This window comes from Mchenga conophoros, linkage group LG7, assembly GCF_057382185.1.
Source record: "Mchenga conophoros isolate Kocher_MC1m ecotype Shallow Benthic linkage group LG7, M_conophoros_male_GT1.1, whole genome shotgun sequence".
Classification (NCBI taxonomy): domain Eukaryota; kingdom Metazoa; phylum Chordata; class Actinopteri; order Cichliformes; family Cichlidae; genus Mchenga; species Mchenga conophoros.
In genome coordinates this window covers 44,710,915-44,731,587 of record NC_140532.1, presented here as the reverse complement: position 1 = coordinate 44,731,587, position 20,673 = coordinate 44,710,915, and the positions used below count along the sequence as shown (strand labels likewise).

The window sequence follows — 20,673 nt, the reverse complement described above, 5'->3', positions numbered from 1 at the left end:
CGGTATGTCCACAACACACACACAAATAAGACGAGGAGAAAAGATGAGGTATGAATGACTTTATTATACCTAAGGCAGGGATTGATTTGAACCACAGATAGGGCAGGCTCCAAGTTACAGGGAGTTAAATGACGGTTTTGACTCCAGGGTGGAAGTAACTGAATACGTGCATTATAACATTATAAAGTCAGTAGTTTATGTGCTTTTAAAAAAATGGCAGTCTAAAAAGTATTTATATGCTACTTAAATTGCTTTGCGTTACATTTTGTTCACAGAGGTACTATGGCTGGTTTTTAGGAGATGAATGGCAGTGGTATTTATTTTCTAAAAGACAGCCTTCGTAGGTTTGCTGTAACCACCTTTACATAATGCTCTACTACCAGACCAGGTAAGATCAGACCATGCTATTCAGTAAAACCTAGCCTTCCTTTAAGACAAAGGTGTAAAACATAGGGTACAGAGGCCAGACCAGCCCACCAAAGGGTCCAATTGAGTCCAGGAAGGCAAAAAAATTCAAACTTTTAACAGTATTTTTTATACGTTTTAAAGCTTTATTTCTAACACTGATATCATTCGTGGCCTGCCAAGCTACACTAAGTAATACGAAAACTTTTTTTTTTAAATATTTAGTATCCCATTAAATAACAGTTTAATGGAATAACATTCCCCACTTTTACAGTCCTTACTAAAACTGGCACATTTTCTGGAAATGAGTCTGGATAATGAGCCGTCAGTGCTTCTTTAATTATGCATTTATTTCTTAAAGTGTAAGACCAGAGAACAGTTTTGCTGATGGGTTTCAGTTCTTTATAATGTAGAAAAACGGACACGTACTGTTAAAACAAAAGAAACAAAACAAAAAAACCAGTATGCAGACTTAGACAAATAGTTTAATATTCTGTCAAAAACACACCTAAGAAGACTTAAGCAACTAACCAGAAGTGAACAGTATACTCATGTGCACTGAAGACGTTTTAAGGATACTTCTAAATGTCTTTTTAATCCTCACCCAGCCACCTAAGAAAGCAGTTTTAGATAGAAATGAACGTGCATGTTCATACTGCTGTGGTTACAGTTAAACAGGCGCTTTAGATTTTCTTTAACGCATTCTAACAGGTAGTCCTCTTTAAGGAAATTGAGCAGTGATAAATTAATCTGTTTTTTTCTTTATCTAGCACCAATTACATTACACTTTAAATTGCACAGTAAGGACCCTGCAATAAGAGCACAACCCTGCCGTCCACTTGTCGTGCAGCGTATTCCAGTTTTCCTTCCACCCCTGGTTCAAACACATCTGGCTCACAGTGAGTGTCACATTAGACCCGTGTTCTACAACAACTATTCTAGAACTGAGGGTACAATTACATTATCATTGGCTCTAAGCCGTAGGCGGTACATACTCGACCACATGAAGCGTCTAAAATACTGGAGTTAAAACACCACACTAAAATAAACAGACCACACGTTTCCTATAACTAACTGCCGGCTGAGACGTCCCAGACCTCAGAACAAAAACGTTAGCCTGCGCCGAGCATCGTGTTAAACCAAAGCTTATGAAAATAAACATTGATATTTTCTTAGAGGTATGACATACAGTTTATAAATAGAATAGCATTTGGATTATTCTGATAAAGAATTACATGGATACATACATCTCACATATTTGCATAACGCTAGTAAAATTGATTCAAAATGGATTTCACACAGGCCACTGAGGCCAACGCTCACACACACACACACACACACACACACACACACACACACACACACACACCATCTTAAGTATGGCTGTAACATTATAACTCAAAAAAGAAAAAAACCCCAAAAAACTATTGATACTTTACTTATAAACATTGTTTCAACCCGCAGATGGACTGAAACTGCTGGAGTTGCTGGATGGGCTGAAAGTCTGGACACTCACACGGTGCTCGATACACTGAAGCTGCTTTTATAATCACAGTTGGCTTACTGAACAAACAATTGAACTTTAAGCAAGCAACACCACAATGATTCAAGAACAATGAACACTGTAACTGCCTCTTAAAGAAAAACAAACATTGTGATTGGAGTAGCTCATCTGTTCTGATCATTGCTGCTAGGTAAGACATGATCGTCTATGAGTACCAGAAAGCGGACCTCAGTGAGCACAGCTAATGACTGATGGTGTCCTCTAGAAGGAAACGGATAATGCAAAACTGTTTGTTCTAATTGCTTTTATATACACAGGCAACACTGCACTTCTGGAAACTGAATAGATTCAATCTGTGAGGTAAAGAACAAGTATTTCTCCCCCCCCCCCCGTATATATACACACTTTTTATTACCATGGTATAAAAACAAAATAAATAAAGCTTTTGATTGAGCTATGATTTTGCATGTTATATTTTTTTCTCCACCTCTAGGAATGTACACAAAAGCTTACACTGATTAATATGGGGGGGAAGGGAAACCATTGATTAACATCATTTATATGCTGTATGTTTGGCGCATTGGGAGTGTCTTTGGAGTTTAATTAGTTGTTGTTTTCTTTGGTTGTCACAGTAACAAGTTGTTTGGCAGCTTTGGCTATGTCATAGGCGCACTGAATGACCTGCTGAGTGACCAGCTGGATGTCTGACGGGCTGAGGTTGTGTTCTGCAGCCTTCTGGCACTCTCTGTGGAGCCGGCTAGCGCTTGAAGTCAGCAGACACAGAGACCCTCGCACTGTCTCTGAGGACGGCCTCTGAAGGGAGGAGGGAAGGAGATTTGATAAGGCGAGGACATGAAAGCGTTCGTAATCACTTTATGTGCTAGGCAGGCACTGGATTTCTATGAGACTACAACAAGGTAAATATTGAGATGGTAAAACAAGATCCAATACAAGCTATGTAACAAGCAGGTGCCACCTATCTGGACAAATAATTTTAAGCTGCTTTCACACATCCAGCCAAGCTATGAGAACAAAATGTCAGATCTGGTTCGATCAGACATTAAGCACTCTTTACTCTGTTGGGTCTCTATTACAAAGTCCGTCTGATGTGAGAATATAGCGAGTTTCACTCAAGCAACACCCTCAAAGAGTATTTGGCTTAATAAAGATTATATCCTGTTGCGTGCTACGTGTGATAAAGTGCCGCTTCTGACAATGTCCCAACCTTATTCTCCTGACATTTTCAGGAGTTCATGTGTGGAAACAACTGCCTTCAGCTGTTGTCAGACAAAGCAAATTGTTCCATTGGACACTGAGCTGCTCATCTTACCTTGGGAAACAGGGCAGCCATCTCTGTCACAGCCATGCAGATTTTTTCAGAGCAAGGCAGAAAGCTGCAGTAGGAGGAGACAAGAAGGATGAATGGGTGAAATTTTTTTCCACAAACCTTTCTCAAAACGATCAAAAAGAGCAACGGGGTGTAATAGTGTTTGGCTATTTAGGATTTCATTCAACTGTTTTCAAAGTTGTACAGTAAATAAATAAAGAATAAGCGATCATTTAAAAACAATACTTGGCACCTTTCTGTTCTATGAAAGCAGTGAATGGCATTTCTGGGCAGGGCCACACCACGAAGGACATTTATTTAACACCATTTTAAAATCTGCTGCCTTGATCAGCAGCACGTCTTAAAAATGTGAACAGACCGAAACAGTCGATGTATGTAATTTATCTTTTAAAGCCATTTGAATGAAACGCATTTTTCAATAATCGAATCAAATTTTTTTATGTCACTCAAATGTGTACACACATGTACAGTCTGATTGTTGTGCACCCACATGACTAACGTAGGCAGTGCTAACATGCTAGCACCAGCAGCCTGTCCTTGTTTGTTTACACACTGCTTCAGTTGAGAGGTTGTATGCCAGTTTAGTCGAGCAGAATCGTGCTGGTTCACACGGCTGTTGTGCGTTATACTTTCCACCGTTCTTATTTACAACTTCCCATCCCAGAGAGACAATGGCTCTAGTTCATTAATAAAATATGAACTATTATTTTAGTACCAGCTAGTGTTTCTAGAAGCGACACGGAAGTTCAGCAGCATTTAACCATGTAGCTGCTCATATCCCTGGAGCTAGATGGGAAACATTGTTAATCTCAAGATATTTACACAAAAGAAAAAGGGGGACAATGTAAGCAATAACCTACAAAAAGGAAAACGGGTAGCAGTGTGGAACAGTTTTAAAAAAAAAAAAAAAAAAAAAAAAAAACCTACAGTAAAAATAATAAAGAAATTATTAATAAACAAGTAACTACTGTGGACTTGGCAAACCACAGGGGAAAATAAGATCATGTGCTGTTTGTTTCCTGTTAGGTGCATTGACAGACCTAAGACCCACACTCCTTAGACTCACACAGAGGGATCCTAAACAGGGCTGGAAATCAGAGTGCTGCTTGGTTATCACCAATATGTGAGTAACTGTATTCACTCTGCAACTCAGGTGAAAATAAGGAGACTTTTAGTTCCTTAGGATGCAAGCTGGCATCATCCAGGCCAAGGCCCTATACACAACTTTAAAAAAAAAACCACTGACCTAAAAGCACCTGGGCAAAGTCAGCTCTTAAACATATCAGGCAGAATGACAGAAATACAAGCACGGAATCTGAGCCAGACGGTGGAAAAACTGAGGTTCACAGTGCATCGGGTGAAAAGATTTTATTTTGAATAGCTAGAAATTTCAGATGTTTTTGAAATATAACTTGGCTCATTTTGTATAAATATCACATTACATGTTATTCATATAACTGCTCAATACCTTTCATGTTTGGTCTCCTGGGCAGCTCTCAGAAGCTCCTGGATGTTCTTAGTGATCTGCTCCGTCTTACAGATGACGTCCTCTGTGCAAGGCAGGGTGGCATCCTCCTCGCCCTCCTCCTGCTGGTGGGCTGCTTCAGAGGCAGCAAGAGGGCTGCTACAAATAAAAACAGAGAACTGACAACTGATCTTCTTACAAGAGTGTTACTTAAAGAACCCACCAAACAATGAATTATACAACAAAGGTGGATCTTTTGAAGAGGATAATGAAATCAAGATGAAAACAAAAAGTATCACACAGAGAGTTGACCTCAAAAGTACCTGTTGGGTGGAGTTTGGATAAAAGAAAAACTCTACTTTGAAAGAAACAGCTTTTTACAGAAACTGGTTGACTTCAGGCTAAAGTCAGGGTCAGGCTTCTAAAAGCTAAAGGACGATAAATTACAGAGGACAATATTCTAAATAACTGATCTGTAGTGAAGCCAGTAGGTGGGTGCAGTGTTTCCCGACAGACTTCGCTTGAACGGTGAAGCTTTTGACTGGTACTACACATCCTGCAATTTAATGCCATTTTTTCATAATTGGTGGGAATAATGCAGTGGCTTTATTAGTGGAAAATCCCCTTGCTCTTATTTTGAAAGTTCAGTTGCTCCTAATCTCCCATTTTCCATTGGGCAGGCTGACCGGGTCGCTGTTGTGGCGGTCCTCAGCTGCCTCTCAAGAGACTAGAACATTTCTTAACAAGTAGTATACCCTTACTTAATTAGATTCACTCCTATTTTTTCTTTAAAATAAGGTTAATCTTATCTAAATTCATAAATGTTAGAATTTGGTTTATATGTCAAAATATTTTTGGGAACTGTATATTATTTCATTGAACCGTGCAGGCAGGCTGAATGGCTCAAAGCAGTTTTTTTTTCCTAAACACCTGTCAAAACTAATCCACATCTGGCTTCCCGTTCTCCATTCCTGTGACCTTTAACTTTGTAAGCTTTGGCTCCATCAATACTGTCATGTCTCGAGACAAGAAACAGGGGGAAAGGCTTATACTTTTTTTTTTCCATAACTTGTTATGCTCCATCACACGCGTCCAAGTACTCCACAGCGTGGCTGGCAAGAAAGGGTATAAAAGAAGAAAAACTAATGACATGGCTTCCTTGTTCACCTGATCTGAACCCCATTGAGAACCTGTGGTCCATCATCAAATGTGAGATTTACAAGGAGGGAAAACAGTACACCTCTCTGAACAGTGTCTGGGAGGCTGTGGTTGCTGCTGCACGCAATGTTGATGGTGAACAGATCAAAACACTGACAGAATCCATGGATGGCAGGCTTTTGAGTGTCCTTGCAAAGAAAGGTGGCTATATTGGTCGCTGATTTGTTTTTGTTTTGTTTTTGAATGTCAGAAATGTATATTTGTGAATGTGGAGATGTTATATTGGTTTCACTGGTAAAAATAAATAATTGAAATGGGTATATATTTGTTTTTTGTTAAGTTGCCTAATAATTATGCACAGTAATAGTCACCTGCACACACAGATATCCCCCTAAAATAGCTAAAACTAAAAACAAACTAAAAACTACTTCCAAAAACATTCAGCTTTGATATTAATGAGTTTTTTGGGTTCATTGAGAACATGGTTGTTGTTCAATAATAAAATTAGTCCTCAAAAATACAACTTGCCTAATAATTCTGCACTCCCTGTATTTGTGATCAAAGTGGCCTTCATTTTAAACCTATACAGAGAAAATGGTGTTTTAGTCTTTAAAATCAACAGTTAACAGAAGAAGATCTTACCCACTCTCCTCCATTTCAGAGTGATTGGGTGTAGTGTCATAGTCATTCTCCAGCACTCTACTCTGTCCTTCCAGACTACAGCCCTGTAGGAATGTCAGAGGACAACAGTCAATCAAACACAGTATATACTGTATGTGATTAGTTAGATAAGTTATCACAGCAGCAAATGTGGCCGCACAGAAATTAGAAACATGCAATTCTAAAATCAAACCTGTGATCTCATTATTATTAAGACATCTCACTGTGAAGAGAAAAAAAAGGCAGAAACGATACAATCAGTTCATGTGGCGGAGCACAGCTGCACTGCCCAGGATGCGATTAGTAGACGCGAAGATGTCAACTGTCCTCTGTTTTATCAGAAAGTTATCCCTAAAAAGCACAATGTGGTGATCCGTTATACATCTTTCACATATACTGGATTCAGCTGTCGGATTATTCAAGCAGCCATCTCTGATGCAACATGTCAGCACTTTTGACAATGAGAAGCTGGGGTGCTCAGAAACTGAACTGTAGCAGAGGCACTGCAGTGCATGCATGCAGGCAGGAGATGCTGAGAAAAGGCAGTTTATAGACACAGGTCAGGAGAGAAGACTGTGGGGTCAAAGAGGACAGTTTTCACCGTCCCCTGGGGCTGCCTCTGAGCCGCGGGAATTTTCAGTACTTAACCCTTCGAGATCTCTCATCCCACGACCAGGAGAGGGAAGAGGGGAAGGTAGGAAGGGAGGAAGCAGCCGTCCCCAAAGGACCCCTACCAATCTAGAAAGGGGTCAAACCAAGTTGAGCATACTCTATTGAGATGCAATGAATGAATGAATGAATGAATGAATATAAAAAAAAAACAACAACACCAGCCCCAAGCCAGGCATCACCACTTTGGTAAATTAAGAATGAAAACAGTGGTACTCCTGTGCTTACATTGGTAGGGAAGGGTTGTAAAATGACTCCATCGTCATGCCGAGCTGTGTCAACTCGGTGGGGGTACTGCCTTGGAGTAGAGCCCGTCTCATACATGGACCTGGCGCGGCCTCCGCGAGGTTGCTGTCGACCAAAGAGGCCCTGGGGTTGTTGCTGTCCGCTGGGGGTTTGCCATCGCAGTGTTGTGTTTTCAGTCTGCAGGGAATTCAGCTGTAGAGAACAAAAACATCTTTCAATTTGACTCTTAACTGTGAGCTGATCTCCACACAAAAGCCGGGCGCGGCACCAATAATAGAGTAGATTACAGCTAGGCCTCCAGGTGGGAAGCTATTCGGATAAGGTTCAACTTATCTTCATCTCTGTTTTGTTCTTGTTTCTGCTCAAGGTCCTTCAAACAACAAAAGGCTTGCTTCCTTGACAAATGAAATGCTGACAATGTATGTTGAAAAAACAAACAAACAAGAAAAAAAAAACAAAAAAACACCACAGATCTTGAAGTGCAACACCCCCTGATAAAGTGCCACAGAGGGGGTTGCCCTTATTTACACAAACAGTGCTTACACTCTGAAAAAACAACAGCTTCAAGAAACAAAAAGTAGGTATTACTATGCAAAAGTAAGCACATCAAGTCAATATTTAAAACTATGAGACATACCCAAGGTAAAGTTGAGAGGCATCAATAAAATAAACCTGGGATTCTGATGAAGCACAAGGGGTACAGACCGCACAAAAACTGGGTTGTCTACAATTTTGTCCTTTGCTTTAGTTTATGTTTCTGAGTGCAACAATGACTGATGTAACATATAACACAAATTACATTAGAAAATGCAGTTATAGAGAAACAGTTTTTCCCTATTATCATCAGTATTGTAAGAACTTGAATGTATATATTTTCTCTAACAACAACAACAACAACAACAACAAAAAAAAAGCCTTTGTTGACTGATTTTGTTGCACTTCAGTCTCTACATCCACAGGCTTTTTGTTCGGCTCTGCTACTTTTCTACCAGAGAGAAGGGAAGGGAATAGTAAACACGATTATTTCCCAAAAGCACGTAGAACTGTAAAAATGTGCATGTTTGAATACCACCGGGGAAAAGAGGGACTTTCAAAATACCAAGATATGAGGAAGTGAGTGATGTGGCATGCCTGAAATAAATAGTATAAATTAGACAGTTGTGGGTTGTGGGTCTACAAGTCAGGAACCTAACTTGCTGACATTTGTGTAATGGAAAAAGCTAACTCCAGTTATTTTTCTGCATTTAGGTGGTTCCTAAATAATCATTGCAGATTTATGCTATGGAGCAAAATGTCCTCTGTGGGTTGCCTTTTAAGATCTGACATAGGATTTGAGTTTACATCACAAACATCTATAACATAAAATACTGCTTTGCAATTTGAAATCTGCTATCCTTGTCACAGGAATCTTAATGCATCCAGACACATTGTAGCCATTTTCTCTGTTCACAAAAAAACAACAGCATGACTTCCTTAAATGATTTTCAGTTACATCTAACTGCTTATTAACACAAAATATCTAATCAGCCAGCCTAACAGGAAGTCAACATTAACTCAAAGAACCACTTATTATAACCAGCGTGTGCAGAAGAAGAACAACAGGTGGAATCTTGAAGCAGATGGGCTACAGCAGCAGAAGACCACACCATACATAACTCCTGTGAGCTTAGAGCAGGTAACTTGCACAGGCTCACCTAAACTGGACAAGAGAAAATTGACCTGTGACGAGTCTCAATTTCTGCTGTGACATTTGGATGATAGGGTCAGAATTTGGTATGAACGATTCGAAGAACAACTGTTCAGGCAGGTGGTGGTGGTGAAATGTTGTGGGAGCTATTTTCTCTGCACACTTCGGACCCTTTAGTACCAAATGACCATCATTTAAACACCATAGCTACCTGAGTATCGTTGTTAACCATGTCCATGACTTTATGACCACGGTGTACCCATGTTCTGATGGCTGCTATGATAACATGCCAAGTCACAAAGCTCAAATTTACAAAATTTACAGTTACCTCAGTCTTGAAGACAAAATAAAAAACAAAACAAAAAAACCCAGCATTTCTTTTGTTTTTCATTTTGAATAATGTATGATTCTATCTATACATACACACACACACAAACCATTTAAGACTGTGTAGAGTTAAGAAAGCATTTTAGGGTAAAGACAGTGATACATCTCATCTATAAACCCTGAGTTGGGTTATACTAACATTACATGTTAAACACAATTTCAGGATGTTATGTTTAAATAGCAACATTATTATGCAATTTATAACCAGAACAAGAAACACCAGAGACAATGTGATACATAAAGTGACCTCGACTTTTGCGTCTTAACTAACCTTGCTCTGCATCAAACGTAGCTCTTCACTAAGGTGACAGTTGACTTTCAGAAGCTGTTGTATTTTGGCTTCTGATGCAGTGAGGGCGCTCTTCACCTCCATAAATTCTTGCACTGTGATTGGTCCATCAGACAGATCAGAAGACTCTGAGCTCTGCAGTGAAACATGCATACGGACATAAGATGGGATTCATTTGATCTGTATTACAAGTAAAGCCTACAGTAAGCAATGGAATAACAGGCTTCAAGAGACATTAACCTTGGTCCTTCCATCATTGCAGCTGTCTCCACATGTTGCCTCTTGGACCGGATCTTCATCTGATGCCACACTGTCGTAATCTGGCTGGTCATTATCTTGGCCCTCACTGTTGTGGTGACCGTCTATTCCCTGAAGGATCAGCTCCACATTATCTGAAAGCAGAGCCAAAGATCAAAGGACTAGGGATCAAACAGCAGTGCTGGCTACGGGCAGCTGTTTCAATCCCTTTTTATTGATTGAATCCAACACCCAGCATTCTTTATAGTGACCTCCTACAATTTTTCTTGGTTGTCTGTGAGTTGCAGCATGCAGGACATTATTAAGCCCCTTTTCACACATGGTTGAAACTTTAATTGTTGCCTGTGTACCGTAGCGTTGTCTATATTTCGCTCCACATTGAACTACAAAGAAAACACTTTCTGCATCTTATTATAGGCCAACAAATTTAGGTTCCCCCCCACTGCTTGCGGTTTTTGAAAATGTTCTTCTGTTCATATGCTAAGCAGGACATTTACAAACTTAATATAGCCCAAAAAACAAAAGCAGATTAGCAGGGGAATTTAACATGTGCTACAAGTGGAAAATAATCATGTCCTACCTTTGGGACTTTCACAGGAATTACCCCACTGCCGTCGCTTAGCATCTGTTAGAATATCGATGACCAGTGTGGCAAATTCGTGAGCACTAAACCTTGCCAATTTCTGACGACCCTGAGAAAGCAAATAGATTAAAACCAAACCAATTACCAAATCTACTAGTCGCACACAAAGAAGTGAAGTTATAACATGAGGACATAAGGTGACAGCACTTGCCTGGTTTCTGGTAGATGAGTACTCAGGATTGACAGGCAGAAAAGGCACAACTGTGGTGTCTGTTACCAGCGTGCTGTGGTTCTGAGTGGCCAGCCACACTGAAAAAAGCAAGACGCACATAATGTTTAAATAAAATGTAAAAGAGGTTTATAGACGGTGTGATTTTTAAAAAATTATTTTTTTTAAAACAGTTCTTGTAATTCAACCTGCATCCGTTTCTCTTCTGTCGACTTCATCATAAACATCCATGGCCAGCTCTTCAAACTGATGGTTGCTTAGCTACGGCAAAGTAAGCAGAATTAGCACTTCTGTTTCCTAAAGAATAAACAGCAGATGAAGAAGAGGCTACACTGTAAATGTCACGGGAAACAAATCCCATGTAAAAACGTCTTACCGACTGCAGCTTCTTCTTTGCAGCTTTTGCAAACTCTGACAAATCCAGGCTGCTTTAAATGGAGAAATTAACAAAGTTTATTTATCCTGCAGGAAACGGCTCCACACTCACAAGAACAGTGGCTCGTGGCAAAAATGAGAAACTTACTTATTTCTTATCCATCCAATGCAGCACAAGAAAATAAGATGGTTAACGTATATCAACGGAAACTCACATTAACTCATTACCAGATCAAGTTTTTCAAATTAAAAGCTTTAACATTTACCTGTCTGCCATCTGAGGAATGATGAAGTGTTGCCCATTTCTGTGATCTGTAGCACAACAATGAAGAGATAACGTTTCAAATATTTTCACAATCAAAAGTTCTTGGGGTTTTTTTGGCAGGGACTGACCCACTAGTGTGGTGAGGATAGCACAAAGTTGGAAGTGGTGATTTATAAAGTTGGTGATATGTATGTAATCTGTTTTATTTTTTAAATCATATATGATTTAATCTTATTGTCATTTGTTTTATCTTTCCAATTTTGTATCGAGTACTTAAATATTAAGTACTGTGTTTGCACAAAATATTTTAAATATAGGACTCCAGAAAACACTTTTTTTTCAGTTATTTTTTAACAGTTTGTGTTGTTGAACTCATTTTTTTGCATAAAAATGATTGAAAGCCATTTTAAAGCTATTGAATACATTCCTCTAATGCAAAGCTGCAGCTGTGGTTGACTGATTTACTGCATTTACCTGGTCTTCGTCCACAAAGGTAAAATGTTAGCCGGTCAGTGAGTTCATACTGGATCTCCACTAGTCTCTCTGCCAGCTCCTGATGCCCAGCTTGTCTGCAGAGGTACGGAACAAAAAGGTCAAGTTTCAGAAATATGCTAAAGAACTACAGCTAAAAATATCTCAGGTACCTTACAATGCCTTACAATGTCAGCATCATATTTTAAATAATGTACTCCCATACTATTCCACTATTTGGAGTGATTTTCAAAATAATTTTGTTTCACAACAAAAAAATATTTATTACAGCACTACAACATTCAATTTGATGAAAACCATCACAAATAACAGGTTCTGCTTGTTGGTTTCTGCAGGCTGTGGGGACGGGTTCAGTAAAAGCTCAATAAGGAGCGTTACCTTAAACTGAGTGAGTTACCAGAGTAACAGACTCTCTGAAAGTAACTTGCTCATTGGCAGGCTTTCCTCAACAAACTGAGATTTTCTGTGACTTTTCACCTCCCACGCTTGAACCAGCAGTCAGACACACTATTTAATTTCCTCATTCATACAGACAATATCAAACCACACAGCAGAGCACATTAAGTCTTATCATCTCATCTATGCGTTATCTTGTCTTCTTACACTATGTAAACGTAACTGTTATGCTAATCAGTCATCAGTGTAATAGTAGAGTCATTGATAAATCTCCTTCAACTAAAACCTGTAAGCTCTTTGACAGCCATCAGATTGTCTGCCAGTTAGTCTGCACTGAACTATTAAGGCAGTGTTACTGTAGTAATCATTGATCAGGGAATAACAACAACATGTTGTAATCTGTTAAACTAATGTAAAAATGCCTCACACCACACTATTATGTTGGAGTTAGTGTGAGTATTTCTGAGTGAAGATGAGTCTTAAAAAGTGAGATTTTCTCAATATGTGCTGACTGCATTCCATTTTAATGCACCCTGACACTTTTAATCTTGCTGAGGACCATTTGTAAATAGAAGTCTAAAACCTTCCAGTATCTTTTGCACTGCAAATGACTAAAGTCCCCTTTAAGTCCCAACTTAAATGACCCTGTCTTTTATGGAAGCCTCTTTCTGCCACTTTTTTTTTTGCCGTCTGAAAGTCAAAATTACAGGTTATTATTTGATAGCTTCAAGTTAATAAATAATAATAAATTTTATTTTTTATTCCTATTTATTCTATTTATCCCCTTTGTGTATATATATATATATATATATATATATATATATATATATATATATATATATATATATATATATATATATATATATATATATATATATAAATAAATAACAATTCTGTAACTGTAACTTCGGTCGTTGCTGTGCTTTTTTTGGAAATCGAATTTCCCAGAGAAACCCACCCGAGGGATTAATAAAGTTCTATCTTATCTCTTAAATCCTAAATATTTTTTTCCCCAGTGGTGGAAACAAGCTTCCATAGTCTTATCTGTTGTCTTCGCTTTCAGTTTACACATCAATAATTATATTTAAAAATCAAATGTAGATTTTGGTTAGATTCCAGTTTGATCTGGCTGAGGAAATGATAACAGAGTGGATGAGACTGAAGACAAATATCAAGGTCCACACGGACAAGTTTTTTTTTTTTTTTTTTACTTGAGCTCAATTGAAACTTACTATAAACTAACCAAGCTGAGTCATCAGCTCCCTGCACAACTGAATTCCTCCTTTCTCTTCTGCCTTGCTCGTTTCATTGAATTAGTCAAACTCGGACATAAAGCCACTTTTTGTCTAGCATTGTAAAAGGCATGTTAAATATTTTAGCCAGTTCAGCGGGTGACAATATTTCCCCCTCCCCTCCATTTCCAGCTTAGCTGTTTTTGTCCTTTTCTGCTGTGTATTGCTGGCTACTTCCTGTCACTTGCTGTTTTTAGTATCCGGCTAACATTTCCACAAGATACAACATGTAAAGCAAGAGCACAGCTATTTTTTTTTTCCTGTGTATTTTTACATCTGCATCTTGTGCATCATTTCCTGTATCACAGCCACTAATGAGCTGGACTGCATCTCTTAAGGTGATGCTTGCAGCTGCACTACCATTGCACATAGGAATTCCAACTTTACAGCGTCAAATACTGTTTCGCAGCTTGCTGCGTTTTCTATACAAGACATATGCCTGAAGTCATTTTCCCAACATACAGAAAATGAACAAGGCTCCTGAATTCGCTTGACTACAACATATGATCCACTTAAATGCGTGAAAGCAGAATGCCACTTAAAAGTGAAACTTCTAAATTTATCTTGTGGTATTAACATCATCAAGTGTCAATATAACATTTCGACTGCTCTCACCTAAAAAAAACAAACAAAACAAAACCCCAAACCTTTTATCAGAACATTTGAAGGTGTTAAAATAAAAATACAGGCTATACATTACCTTGCATAATCAATGGGGGTCTTCCCACTCGAGTCCAGCGCTCCAGGATCAGCTCCATAAACTGCCAATAGCTCCGCTTGTAATATTTGACCTGCTTTTGCTGCTATGTGTAGTGGGGTGTTTCCCTTCTCCTAAAATTTGAAGGGGAAAAAAAACAGTGGTTAATCATTAGTATTATCACGCCCACTTCCAAATCAACTTTCTGCTTATTCCCCCAAACTTACTGGATGAAAGAAGTTAGCCTGAGCTCCTAAAGATAAGAGTCTAAGGCAGGTCTCCAGGTTCCCAGTACGGACACTGGAATGAAGTTGCTGAAAGACATTTAACAAGAACCTTGTTTAAAATCCGTTACAGCTGATTATGAAGACACTGTGTCGGCTTTAGGCCTTCTTATAACTTTGGTGACAGGTTATTTCTTTTTAATGCAGTACTCTGTTGAGATATACATATACACATAACAACCAGCCGCATTGCCATACAAGGTGCCTCCACGACAGCACAACAGTCCCTGCACACTATAAAAAATTTCAGGAACAGCCCAAGGACAGCAGCAACCCAAGACATTTAACGAACGCCATTCTACAAAGAAAGTTCAACACAGCCAGACTTTTTTTGGCTGAGCGTCTGAAAAACCATTCAAACCCCAGTTGAAGATAACGGCTATCACAGTGGTGGTTACCAGCTTCCTCTTTTAAGCAGAGTGTCTGCTTCAGGTTCTGTTCACGGTCACATAAAAAGTGGCTTTTAAAGGTCATATAAAAAGGGTAATTAAAAGTCTATAAAGGACATAAAAACTGCAAAAGTAAAATGCAACACTATTGCAAATTAATGCAGGAAAAAAAGTATTAATCTAGCAATTTAGTACAGAGTGATAATATAAACATTTTAATTCAATTTAATGTTTTGTTTTTTTATTGCCAAGTACGCTCTGTGCTTTAATCTGGATACATTTTAACAAGAAATCTTACCATCCCACAGCCTAGTAAAGGCGACATGGACAAGTGAAATTTATTTTATCAACTGAACAGGTGTTCTTGGTGTGTGTTCTGTGTTCTAGTTGCTGAATTCCCGCAGATTACAATCAAGTAGAACAACATTAAAACATTTTCTGCATCAACAAATCAATACATGCACATTCCCAGGACAATGTGACGCACAGTCAGAGTTAGCACTTCATTCAGTAAGTTATGGCTTAACAAGCTGCACATATAAAAAGTATGCCACCAGCACAGAATCTACATAAGACTTAAAACATACTGTAAATAAAAGAATCACTGAAAATGTGGCACTTTCAGATGATTTTAAATTAAGACTCAGAACATACCTTGTTCCCGACCAGGTTAGGTGTTCAGCATAAGTTACCATGGTTAATAATCCAGGTAAAAAACATGGACACAGAAAACTCTGATTTTAATCACATAGTCCCCTAAGCCATTAATGTTGCTTTATAGTCCACTCATTTGCCTTCTGCCTGCCATTCCCCAGAACCTAATCCAATCAATCATCCACAGGATGCACTAGAATAGGTTTGACCTACACAGACCCCACCCGACAATCCCTCACAATCCACAGGAGGACAACTTCCTCCACAGGATACCCCCATGTCCATGCCCTGTTTGGTGACATTGGGGAGGGGCTACGTAATATTAGTAGCCCAGGTTAAGTTTGAGGAAACTCATCACTGGATTTTGCAGGAACTGGTCAGATATCAACATTAAAATCAAACACTTGCTGTATTACAATAAAGTCTCAAAGATCCTCTTTTTTTTGAACGTCTAATAGTGTTACAAGAGGAACGTTTAAATGAAACAACAGAGTAAATTGTCACCTTGCTGAGGTCTTTTGCAGTCACACTGTCATCCTCCCGACAAGGCATCCGATGTACATACGCCAGCATCTGATATTTTGCCTTGATGAACTCTGTCTTATTAGGACTGGAAACAACAATAGACTCTCACAATCTCAAAATGTGGACATTAATTACAAGTTTTCAAGTGAGCACATCACTGTTTATCTTTGTTTATGATTAAGACAAACACTGACGAGAAGCGAACACTTAAACTGGACATTAAACAATGGACTGCAGATTTGTATGTGCAGCATTACATTAATGGCAGAGAAACGTATCGGTCATGTAAACCACCATACCGCCACAACGCTAGATTCGTCTGGCTTTCACGTAAGCCAAGAATCTTAGGGGTGCAATTTAGGTCACATCCAAACTCTGTCGTTGCTCGTTTTAATACAAAATATTTACGCAAATAGAAAAGAATAGTTATAGTAAAAATACCCTAAATTTATTAATCCCAAAAACAACGTCCAGCAATCAGAATAAATCCATATGGTGTGAATGAAGTTGAACAGAATTTAAAGCAGTTGAATTGTCTGTAATTAACCACTAAGCAGCATTGGTCCCAGCAGAATTCCCCCACAGTTCCAGTGGTTTTAAAACACCTGGAACTAAACATTTCAAACTACACCTTAAGGAACTAAATTTAGCCTGTTTCCAGTTTAAACTGCTGAGCACCCAAGATCCTTAAAATGTTTCTCGGGGAAAGTGCTTGTGGTGGAAACCTTATAAGATAGCGTCCATCTCAGAAATTGCATTTGGGAAGAAGTTATGAAAGTGCTTGCTCCAAGTGTGCGGGTCAGACACAGCACTGCTGTGATTACATGTGGCTGACTGTTTATCTTTACTCCCCAAGCTACACAGCAGACTGACATGGTGTTTATAACAGGCTTTAGTACATCAAATCTCTTTGCTTCGCAGATTTTGTTTTTTGTTGTACTATGACTTCTAAAGAATGGGAAAAACTCCTCACAAAAAGCATTACCTTTAAAGGAGGTACTCTTCTAAAATTCAGTTTCTTGCATGATCATGTAGCTGATCAGCTAGACCGCACTGCAGATATATTTATTTTCAAACGTGCTTGTCAGCTGATCAAGCAAGTTCTCCAAGTAAGTTAAGACTGACTATCTGTGAGTGACGTTCATGGTAGAGCGGGCTGATTAGGCATGTTTACTGACCTTAGCAAAGAAAATCAATTTTGTCAATACAATTTAATATCAAAGTGCAATCAAGTGTACCAAAAACCAGCAATGACATATTTTTAAAAATAAAACTTACTGCACTCTGTCCTGTGGGTTGGCTTTGCGTTTCCCACTCACTGAAGAGGAAGGATCCAGAAGACTGTGCTCCCATATGGAATTAGCTCCATTGCCATACAGTGTTTGAACCATCTGAAACAAGAAAGCACATTAACATTTTTAGAACAGGCAGAAAATACTTTGGGGATTCCTAGTCATACATGGTCCTCTTATATATTTACATATTGCATTATGGAGAACAGACTGTACTCATTTGCATCTTTGCGTTTGATTTATGGAGATCGTGTCCCCGCTTCCCCACCTGCAGCTGTGAGTGTGGCCACGGAGAATGAGTCAGATGTCGGACTTGAGAGCTGTGTCTCCCAAGACCTCGATGGATGCTGCAGCACTCATCGCAGATCAGCACACCCCTGTTAACAGAGGCCCAGCGAGGTTCTACGATACAGATACAGTGCTTTTTATCCCATGAGTCTAATATTTGATGAACAACGTAACAGACAGCCTTAACCCAGAGCAGTAACTCCCTCTAACCAGACGAAGATATTCGCTGACTTGCAGTAAGACATGACTGCTTTAGGTAAGGTGTATCCCACCCTCAAATCTTTGACATAATCAAGAAACGTTTTCACAAGCATTAACACCCACTGTGCGGCATTACTGATTATCAGCAAGTTAGCGCTGTCTTCTGAGCAGTCTTATTTAAGAAATTAAATAATACTGCCTTTAACGCACCACTAACCTTACTGTAACCCGACAACCAATACAGTCAAGCAACTAGTTCAGAATAAGACAGGTTAATGTGATTACACAGGCACGCCTTCAAAAAAAGGGGGAAAAAAGAGGAAGAAAAAAAACACCTAACGTTTCCACAAGAAAAAATACAACCGCTACAATTAGTAATTCAGCTAATTGCTAATTGTTAGTACAGTCGCAGTAACTAGCCAGGCTAACAAGACGCTCCGATAACTTATAGTGGGGGCTAGCTGGTTAGCTGGATAGCTAACGTTACAGCTAGCTTGTCTGGCATCGTACCCGGAGCACTGCAATCAGCGCAGACCTCTCTGCTTCGCACTCGCTTTGACATCCCTTAGACGAAATCCTTCGAGTCCAGGAGAAACAAATATCTGGAAGTTACGTTGCAACACAGCTACACAGAGATATGACAGGATAGTTCGCCCGGCTGATTGTATTTTACACTTTTAGCGACTGTAGCCGTCAGCCCTCCCCTCCTACTGTTGAACAAAGCCGTGACCCATTCCAACACTCACACAGCCTCCTCCGCGCCTCATAGGCTGCTTCCTTCCTTGTTTCCTTCAGTGGCTTCTAAAGGCCCTACAGAGTGCAGAAAGCACCACCATCAGGAGACTAACGCGATAAAGGAAAATTGTCACACTGGACACAATAAAAGCCACCCTGGCCTGCCACTGAAATTAACAAAAGTGGAAATTCACTGTTCGGTATGAATAAAATAAATACAATGTACAGTGCAGATTTGTTTAATTGATTAATTGTATTTATTTATTTACTTGCATTCTTGTCACGTATACATCTTTCAGATCATCAAGACACAAAATCCACTTTTGGTGGTGGTGGTTTTATTTAAGAGGAAAAAAATATCCAAATATAGGTGGACTTTTTTCTTCTTCTTCTTTTTTTTTAAAGAAACCAATCAGGCACCCAGGTCTGATTACTGCCAGACCTGCTGAATCAAGAACTCAATTAATTAGAAACTGTCTGGCAAAGTAGGCTAAAAGATCTCAAAAGTAACAAATTGAGATGCTTTGGCATAACACCAAACAGGCCATTTATCCTAGAAAAATCTTCAGTGTGGCTCCATTAAAGCAATTCTGCAAAGAAGAGTGAGACACAATTCCTCCTCAGTGATGTGAAAGTCTAATTACCTTTGCACATGTTTGACTGCTAGTTATTAGGTTTGGTGGCAACTGCTTTTACACATAGGGTCGGGTTGTTTTGAAAACCCTTTTCCCTTAATAAATGAAATAAGCATTTGAAAATTGGATTTTATACTGTATTTATTGAGAGAACTTTATGTCACTTTTAATTGTTTGTTTACTTCTGGCATCTCCTTTTAGATTAAACTTTTTTTTTACTCCAGTACATAGATCTGGCACCCTCAAAGCCACTACATTTTGCATATCATCAAAAAAGATTATAGAATAAAATGCATTCATTCTCTAAAACTTCAAACTAAAACATCTGTTGCAGAGGATTACATTAGAGCACAGTAAACAGAAGAGAAATGGCTTTCCTCTGCTCAGAGCCCACAGCCCACTTTATTTCAAATAGCCACAATAGGCACATCTCAACATCATTTTGAGGAAGTATAGGGCTTGGTTGAATGCTAAAGAAATCACTATTGAGAGTTCTTCACCTCTTCACCTCACTGTGCAATACCGTTTGTGCAATACTTTTGTTAATAGTCAATGGTACAATAGACCTCAATACTTGAAATGTGCAATTCACTTGTATTTTTATTTTATTCCTATTTATTCTATTTATCCCCTTCGTATATTTTATTTATATATGTCTCTGTATTTATATATGTGTGTGTGTGTGTATATATATATATATATATATATAATATTCTGTAACTGTAACTTCTGTCGGTGCTGTGGTTTTGGAAACCGAATTTCCCAGAGGAACCCACCCGAGGGATTAACAAAGTTTTATCTTATCTTATCTCTTATCTTATCTTCTTCAACCTGACACAAGGAATGGACATCAGACCAGCTAGAATCTGTGCTTTGTCCTGATGAGTCCAAATGTGACATTGTATGTATACTGTGCTGTTCTGTTCTTGTGCTGCCTAAGATGTTTCCAAATCAGAAGCAGTACATGGCTGCTTGGTTTGTGTTTTTTTTTTGTTGTTTTTTTTGCCTGTCCCATTTGGTTCTTTAGCCGTCAGAATTGCGCACAATGTGCTTTGAAGTAGCAGCCAAGAAAGGTGTAATTTACGATCTACGAACAGTGAACACCCGTGTGCACACCTGTGTGGATCAGCGCACTTGTATTCAAATGGTTTCCCCATGTAATGGTCTGCAAGAGGATGTAGAGAGCCATAGCCCTGTCCCCCAGGGCATGAAGCAGGCATGGAGGAGATCCAGGCCCCAGACATCCAGAGGCTCCAGAGTGCGAG

General features: G+C 39.0%; 1 protein-coding gene across 5 annotated transcripts; it reads right to left on the bottom strand.

The window, feature by feature from the left end:
* Positions 1–44: 44 nt before the first annotated feature.
* On the bottom strand, positions 45–18,908 carry git2b (G protein-coupled receptor kinase interacting ArfGAP 2b). Of its 5 annotated transcripts, none has more exons than XM_085279583.1 (20): positions 18,785–18,908; positions 17,818–17,951; positions 17,536–17,648; positions 16,237–16,342; positions 14,633–14,719; positions 14,409–14,539; positions 12,003–12,097; positions 11,530–11,575; positions 11,265–11,316; positions 11,077–11,149; positions 10,871–10,968; positions 10,657–10,768; positions 10,059–10,210; positions 9,801–9,953; positions 7,438–7,647; positions 7,189–7,278; positions 6,523–6,605; positions 4,726–4,881; positions 3,240–3,303; positions 45–2,722 (listed from the first exon to the last, which is right to left on the bottom strand). In XM_085279583.1, the coding sequence occupies exons 3-20, from the start codon at positions 17,646–17,648 to the stop codon at positions 2,513–2,515; spliced, it is 2,031 nt and encodes a 676-aa protein (XP_085135709.1). In that variant the 5' UTR covers positions 17,818–17,951; positions 18,785–18,908; the 3' UTR covers positions 45–2,512. The 5 variants fall into 5 exon arrangements, with proteins under 5 accessions (XP_085135709.1, XP_085135706.1, XP_085135707.1 ...); XM_085279580.1 differs by lacking the exon at positions 18,785–18,908 and adding an exon at positions 18,549–18,776; XM_085279581.1 differs by lacking the exon at positions 18,785–18,908 and adding an exon at positions 18,549–18,776 and having other exon boundaries at positions 11,265–11,313.
* Positions 18,909–20,673: the final 1,765 nt, after the last annotated feature.